This window comes from Lactuca sativa, chromosome 9 (assembly GCF_002870075.4).
Source record: "Lactuca sativa cultivar Salinas chromosome 9, Lsat_Salinas_v11, whole genome shotgun sequence".
Classification (NCBI taxonomy): domain Eukaryota; kingdom Viridiplantae; phylum Streptophyta; class Magnoliopsida; order Asterales; family Asteraceae; genus Lactuca; species Lactuca sativa.
This window is the reverse complement of record NC_056631.2, coordinates 14,487,138-14,495,538: the sequence shown is the minus strand read 5'-3', so window position 1 is coordinate 14,495,538 and position 8,401 is coordinate 14,487,138. Positions and strand designations below refer to the sequence as shown.

General features: G+C 37.4%; 1 protein-coding gene across 1 annotated transcript; it reads right to left on the bottom strand.

The window, feature by feature from the left end:
• Positions 1–5,718: 5,718 nt before the first annotated feature.
• On the bottom strand, positions 5,719–7,939 carry LOC111885592 (uncharacterized). Its single transcript, XM_023881838.3, has 6 exons — positions 7,701–7,939; positions 6,783–6,863; positions 6,617–6,705; positions 6,365–6,540; positions 6,132–6,278; positions 5,719–6,039 (listed from the first exon to the last, which is right to left on the bottom strand). Exons 1-6 carry the CDS (start codon positions 7,821–7,823, stop codon positions 6,002–6,004), a joined length of 654 nt encoding a protein of 217 aa, XP_023737606.1. The 5' UTR covers positions 7,824–7,939; the 3' UTR covers positions 5,719–6,001.
• Positions 7,940–8,401: the final 462 nt, after the last annotated feature.

Sequence of the window (8,401 nt, the reverse complement as noted above, 5' to 3'; positions counted from 1 at the left end):
GGACCATAATTTTCTTGTGCAGTCCGCCCCTTGCGGGGTATAAACTGCAATAAACAACACTTTCAACCCCGAAGAAGACCAGATGTAGCACCTGGTTCCTGGTATGTAAAATTTATCTAAGTGTTTTGCATTTTCAGCCTTGGACTCGGCGAGTTGTAGGCCCGAATCGCCGAGTAGAGACGGGATTTGGAACACATTTAAGTTGGCGACTCGGCGAGTCCATATTCTGGACTCGGCAAGTCCCCGCTGTCTGATTAAACCCTAAATTTCAAGGGTTTGCACCCTATTTAAGTCATCTTATGCGCCCCCAAGCTCACCCCCTTCACCCTCAGAGCTCCCTATATCGCCCAACCTTTGTTCCTTGTGAGACTGAAGTGCTTTGGTGTGTTTTCTTGAAGATTTTGAGAGGAAAGGAGAGTAGATCAAGAAGAGAAGAAGGAGGCCAGACATCTTGGTGTTATTTCAGTGATTTCCTTGAGGTATAACTCAGTTTCCCTCTGTTTTCATGCTTATAGCTCCATTAAAGTCCTTCTTGAGCCATTTCCAAGCTTGATTATGAATTAGGGTTTGTAATAAGTTGATTAACCCTTAGATCTAGGCATGATTGAGCTCCAGGAGCTTGGATCTACTGCCTTTATGGAGCCATATTGCATGAAAGCCCTAGATCTACTCTTTTAGTGCATTTTGAGCCCTAAAACCTTCATTGGTGTTTATTTACACGTAAAGTTGGAAACTTTACGTGTTAATCAAGCCCTAGAAACCCAGATCTATGTATGGCATGAGCTGGATTCGAGCAAAATCGAGTATATAGTATTTGCATGTGAAAGACTCGGCGAGTCGTTCATCGGACTCGGCGAGTCGAGTCGCGAGTCCCCGAGTTTTCCCCCTTTTCGTGTTTGCGGAGTGGAGTAGAGAGTCATGGGGTGTGACTCAGTGAGTCGGAAGCCAGACTCACCCATGAAGGAACTCGGCAAGTCAATGCCCTGACTCGGCGAGTCCAAGGAAATCATCTTGCCTCAAGAACAGACTCGGCGAGTTGTTCATACAACTCGGCGAATCTCTGCATAGAGTGTTCTTCGGATGAAGATGAACTCAATGAGTTGTTCATACAACTCGGCGAGTAGGATGAAGGACTATTGGACTTTGGTTTAGAAGGAAAACTCGTCGAGTCAATGCCTAACTCGACGAGTAGAGACGAGATTATGGTCAGACAAAGGGATAGGGACTCGGCGAGTTGGCAGGCCAACTCGGCGAGTCAGGTCAACTGGAAGTTGACTTTGACTTTGACTCTTGGCTTGGTTAGGGGTAAATGGTCATTTTACCCTGAGGTCGATTAGCAGTATTTGACTTAGTGTTTTGTGGGGATTATAGCCGGAGGATTTCCGCGGCAGCAGCAGTAGAAGACAGTCAGTTCCCACGCAGATCAACAGCTACTTTGAGGTGAGTTACCTTCCAGTAGCGGTGGGTCTATGGCCACAATGTCGGCCCACCAGTAAGAGTTGTATGATAGATGATTATCTCTGTGATATTCATCTAGGGTTGCTACTACCTGTGATATGTTATTGTGCTAGTATGATATGATGCTATGTGCTAGTGACAGTAGGGGAGATAGTCCCCCAGATTACCGGTCGATAGGGCCGAATGGGTGGTCATGCTCAGCCATGCTAGATAGATTACATGATATATGTGTTATGTGGTAGTAGTAGGGGGTGAAATAGTCCCCAGTACCCGGTCGAGAGGACCGAAGGGGAGACCAGCATCCAGATATGCTAGTCGGTATCCGGTCGAGAGGACCGAAAGGGAGGCAAGCTCCCAAATATACTGGTCAATATCCGGTCGAGAGGACCGAAGGGGAGGCCAGCTCCCAGATATACTAGACAATATCCGGTCGAGAGGATCGAAGGGGTAGGTCGGGCACCCAAATATGCCTGACAATATATGTATGTTATGTGATTGTATGGTATGTGGTATGTTGGGGGAACTCACTAAGCTTCGTGCTTATAGTTTTCGGTTTTGGTTTCAGGTACCTCTTCTTCGAAAGGGAAGGAGCTGGCGCGGTAGCGGCCCATCACATACATGCCTTGTATTCCGCACTATGAGATCCTCCTGGGAATTTATACTCTGACATTATTATGTTTTATAAAATGTTTTTCAAGACATGCGATAACTTTTATGAAACGATATGATCGGTGAACGTTTTATTTCTAATGTTTGCTAAGTATATGTTTTAAAAATGAAAATTTTGGCTCGTATTTTTGGGACGTTACACCAGACCGACTCAATAGTAATAAAATAATTAGAAGTATAAGTCTTTTTATAAGAAATACGATTCAGGTCTCAAATAAGAAGAATACCACCTGAAGCACCACGAGAAGGAGAACCGTGTAAGAAAATGAATTATTACCCCAGAAAGACTGTACCATATGTAAGTCAATAACCTCCATCTTCATTTCTTGAATTGCCAACAAATTAACTTTATGTTTATGACATAAAGTTCTAATCCAACCACACTTATCTTTACATCTTGCTCCTTGAATGTTTATGGATAGACAATTCATCTCAACACCGATCTATCACCGGTCCATTCAACAATCTCTTTACCCCTTTCAAAACACCCATCTAAATTATACCCCATTGCCTTCTCGATATCCAAAGTTTTTTGAATCTCACTAAAAAAGATCTATTATTGTAGGATTTATCTGAGTACCCATCAAAAGCATTAAAATTAGAAAAAAAAAAAACCGTAGGATGAGATAAATTATCCTCAGAATCAACAATATCTGAAACACAACCATAACCACCCAAAAAACCAACAGGGGAAATTTCCTTTTTATTCGTTTCTGCATTCAAATTTCTGACCGGGAGATGGGAATCTACAACATTTAAATTCTGATCTGCTGTGGTTGGGACCGTGAACGAAGTCGTAGAATGAGCTAGGGATGCTGCCAAAACAGAAGCATTCACCGGAACAGTAGCAGCCGAACCCTATTTGTTTTACTGGACCTTTTCCAAAATATCGGAATCAGCAACATGGGTGGGAGAGCAATTGTCGACCTGATCAAGAATAGAAACAATCAAGAATAGAAACAGATGACAAAAAATTTTGCTTAGGCTTTGGTACTGAAGAATTCCCAAAATACCCTCGTCTTGATTATTAGCATGGATGCTAATATTCTGATGAGTATCACCTTCATTTGCTACCAGTTGATTAACATTACCATTCAACTCATCTTCTTTCATTTTTTCTAATGTTTCATAGATCCCAAACGGATCATAAGAACCTTCTTCCTTTTCACAACAAGAATTAAAATCTTGACCTTCTTGGAAATTACCATGACCACTTATTTTTTCACACCTGGTCTTATTGTTATCCCAAGCAAATGACATGTTCCACTAAGGGGCTTCTTTTATTCTTACCGAAAACATTTGATCATCAACACTAATTTTCAACACATCCGAGATAATTCCTTGAAATGTAGACAAAATACAAATCCGGTTCTTATAAACATCTTCTCCCAAAATCATCTTCAAGATGGACAATACTACCCCCTTTAGCCATAATCTTTCTAAAAGCTTCTTTACTCCATGCGCGTAGAGGCAATCCTTCCACATCAACCTATATCAATCGACCTGGTGGGACAAAATTTCTATCCTAATGGCATTTCTCAACAATCCAATGGTTCATAACATCACTTGCAAGAAAGTTTTTACACGCTTCTTTGTGTTTAAACTCAAACATAACCCACAGACCACCAACATAATCGATATCAAAATCCTCAAATCTCTCATCAAAACAAAGCATCCGTAAATTAGGCAAGGTAAGAAAATCCCTACCTTTAAGAAGACAAGCTCGTTTTCTTTTTTCTATAATGAAGTCTCATGTAGAAAGATGAATAATATCATCAGCCTTTTTAAAAACAAGATTATCCATAAGACCTTCTTTAACCACACTTGCATAACTAGCGGAAGGGCGAGCAATCTTGTCCACATTGGACTCAAATTTCTGAGAATGTTGTGGAGGATCACCAGTTTTCGAAAATCTTGGGGTAGGAGCAAAAAGTTTATGATAACCAAACCAAATATCACATAAATTCCTTATCATAACATCATAATCTTTAACATCCACAAATCTAATAAGCTCAAGTCGTTTACCCATTCGTGATTTCTTGTTCGAAATAAACACATCAACTACTTTGCCAAGACGGACACATATTCGCCACAGATCACTACGTAACACATAATCTAGAAAATTGGTAATGTAAAAAGAAGTTGTATCCTTACTTGAATAACGATTTTCGTCTCTTGAATTCGGATGTTCATGTCCTTCAGCAAAAAGAGATTTGATCGAATTGGACTTATTGGACCGTGAACTATCTGCTTTTCAACGATCATAGAAAGAAGGACCCATTTGTGACCAATCACCAAATCCTACTGATCGGAGATATTAATGAGTATGGAGACTTGAAACTCAAGAAAGAAACAACCACTTGGGAATTCCGATCACCCTACCGGCGTTTGATCCCGCTGATGAAGGGTTTTAAAAAATTCTTCCGAAATTGTTGGTATTTGAGTACATGGACTATGAGTATAGAACATAGTATAATATTCTCTTAAATCATTAACATGTTATTTAAATTACATATATAATATGTTGTAATGATGTTATATGAAGTTAGAATGGGTATATAATAAAAATAATTATAAATTTTCTATATTTGAGAAACTAGTAAATAAATTGACAAAAAATAAAATAAAATAATAACATGCCTGCGAAAAATAAGAATGCATCCCTTGAAATCAAAAGACAAAGGTCTCTAATTTGGTTTAAAGAAGTGGTGAATAGCTAATCTTACGGTTTGACAATCGATCTTGTTACACTTAATATGAAATCGATGAAAAACTAACTATTGAAACTTAACTAACACAATAATAAAACAAAATAAAAAAAATATATTAAAAAAAAAAAAAACAGAATAGTTTCATAAATATATCTGAATGAACATCCCCTAGATTTTATGCTATCTCAGACGCAATTAAACGATATTTGCTTTTACATGTAACAACAATACCAAGTTTTATTTTTATTAAAATAAAACCTATTATTTGTTGACGTCTAATAACTAAATTACCAAATGACCCTCATGAGACTAGATTTGAAAAGTCGTTCATCTACAGAATTCGACTCCATATGTTTATGAAAAGTCAATTTTTGGTGGATGTATATTTAGTAGTCGTTCATCTCCATAATTCGACTCCATATATTTATGAAAAGTCAACACGACGATGTGTATGATCATACAATTTTTATTTATTTATTTTGCTATGCTTTTCAGACACAAAAAAGAAAATCCAGTTTTAAGATAAGCATGAACTTCACATAGTTTAGATTTGAAAACCTAATAATATACATAGACGATTACAATGTCATTTCTTTTGGATTTTAAGTCAAGTGTTCTATCATTTTTCAATTTTGTATTTCACAAGAAAACAAAAGGGAGCTTTAAACAACTGAGAATCATCCTCCCGCAAAAACCTTGAGAGAAGATAACGGAGATGACTCCAATGACATACTATCATATCAATGTGTTTTTAACATGAATTTTCGAATATAAAAACACTGTTTCCAACTTTCCATGTTAGATTTATAATTTTATTGCAATATAACATGCTATTTTGTTAAAACTGAAACCGTGGTTTTGTGTGTAGCAGTTGTGCATGTATAGCTACTTTCTCTACGTACTTTTTTGCATATCATTAATATTGAAGAAAAAAAGCGTCACATTGACATTAATCCAATAGTTCTTGTCTAATGCACGACAAAAACTGTTCAAAATGCCCTTAACAAACAATGTCAAAAGGTAAAATAGTGTGCTAACCTTTACTATAATATGCGTATGCTTCGATTTTAAAGAAACCGGTAGTTAACACGAATTTACTCTAACCTCCTCCTTCTTTTCCTATCTATTGTTAATTGTTGCTGATTGGCTCCATTACTCATCCTTCACCGACCTCTTCCACCACCTCCTCTTCCATATCCACCTCCAATCATCAAACACAAAAGATAACCATACGTTTTAACAAGCTCACTCTGAGACCAACATGTTAACAAGACCAAAATTCTCATTTGTTACCTTGATAGTTCCTATTCTGATAGTTTCGATATTGACCTCCAGGATAGTTTCCATATCCTCGATAGTTACCACATCCACCACCCCTACGCCACCCTCTCCCACCACCTTCACCTGGATCCCTGTTTTCTTGATACCCACCATACGACCCTAAAAACAAATCTTATTATTCCTTTATACATAAAAAAAGAAATTCAAATAAATTAAAACCACTCTAGTGACTAGACTCCACTAACCTTCAACTACTGAATTGTATCTAATTGGTTGTTGGGGTCTTTGATAGTTGTTATACATGAGTGCCTTTCGAATTCGCTCAACAAGAAGAGGAGCTTGGTATCCTGGTGAAGTTTTGTCCAGCTCCTTGATCGACAAAGTGATTGATATCATTGAGACATGTCGGGTCATCTCCACACTGTAAATCAACAATTCAGAATTATTATAAATTGTCATCAACTTAAAGGAGACATGTTTATTCAATAGAAACTTACACCAGAAGACCCTCCTCAATAGGTTCCCATACGTCAGTTATGAATACTGAACTGATTTCAGTTTCTTGATGCAATTGAGGAATGCACCTCTGCTTCAAATCAAAGGACATGGAAAGCTCAGAAGAAATAAAATTAAAAACTAAGTTTAGTAAAGTGGTTAACAAACCTTCACAATCTCTGCAATCGTTACTGTCTTGCTTATTGCTTGTCCCATTCCTTTCAACGTAATTTCATTCCTCCGTCTTTCCTGGAGAAATATAATCACAATCGCGAGCATGTTAATCACTGATACATATAAGTTTTCTTAACAGAAGGGGTCACACACACAAAACAGATAGAAATACTGACCTTGAATCTACAAGAGACAATTAACAAATTCTGATGCGTAAGAAATTGGTTAGTTCAAGTAAGAAAAGTAATTTCAAACTACAAAGCAAATGCCAACGCAAATCAAAGCAGCTAGTTATCAAATACATGCCCTAATTTGCATAGCCACAACTCCTAAATCCTTTGCTACATAAATCAACAAATCTATCGTAACAACCAAACATGACTGATTTACCATATACTATCAGAAGATAACGATCGAAAACAGAACGGATGACAAAAGACGAAAAACGAAATGATTAAGCACCTTACAAAATTGAAACGATAACTGTAATTAAGGACAAAAGTTAGCTAATCATCGTAGTCGTAAACACAATCAGATTATATGTAGTTTGATACAACAGAAGCACAACTTATGACAAATAACACCATACTCGGCGTTATGATCACACAGACACGCATTGGAAGTTGGAACACGGGGAAAATAATGCAGAGAAACGCAAAACGAATATAAGCATAAACAGCTAGTTACTATGGCATTACATAGATTCTCTTACAATTCCGTACACATATACACAAAAATGTATAGTTGCGGATGCTAAAACTTGACGATCGAAGACCGATCAACAAACTAAAAACGGATTTCCGGAAACACACACACGGAAAAATTAAGAAATGAAACAGAAAGCATAATGATGAATAGAAACATGACGTCCTATAATACAAAAACTCAATTGTAAAATGGTAATGATAATACCTGAAGAAGAGTAGTGGCGATGCTGATGTAGTTACTAAGAAGGCCTTGCGAAGTGATTCTGATCTCATTCGCGTTGCTAGCTATCACAGGTCTCTTCTGCTCAACTTTCTTGTACTTGTCCATGGCGCCAAAGTATGGCGTTCTAGAGAGAAAAAGGAAGCCCTAAAATCCTTCTCCAGAGGGAGAGAGTGCGCTTGAAGACGACGCGAAGCTAAAACGCCATGAATGGGGAAACTTTTTTTCCAACGCCAAATGGTGGTACAGTTTAATGATCCCCGATTATATAGGGCTGACCCCACACCACGATATATTTTCTTGATCTGCGATGCCCACGGGCAGGAATTAGCGATTGCATGACACGCACAGTTCTGGTTGGTAAATATTGGAGTAGCATTTTATCGAATTTGAATTCAAGTGAACTTAAAGCATGTAACAAAATTTGTTCGAGTTTTTGATACTTGATCGAGCCAAAGTTTACCATAGATATTGAATATTTGATTGAAATGGAAGATCGTACGAAACAGTTTTTTTTTAGATAACAATTTATGTTATAATTTTATAAAACATAATTATTGTATATGTAGAAAAAATATTATTTATAAAAATTATGTAGAAAAAAATATTATGTACAAATCACACTCTTATTGAAATCGGGTAATTTTAGTGGTAGATATGTATAATTTCATGGGAGCTTTGGAAGC

Excerpts from the sequence above, each read along its gene's own strand:
- LOC111885592 (XM_023881838.3), bottom strand. The coding sequence starts at position 7,823 with ATGGACAAGTACAAGAAAGTTGAGCAGAAGAGACCTGTGATAGCTAGC. Across the intron at positions 6,279-6,364 it reads ATACAATTCAGTAGTTGAAG|GGTCGTATGGTGGGTATCAA; the intron begins GTTAGTGGAGTC and ends ATTTGTTTTTAG. Across the intron at positions 6,040-6,131 it reads TCAGAATAGGAACTATCAAG|GTGGATATGGAAGAGGAGGT; the intron begins GTAACAAATGAG and ends TGATGATTGGAG.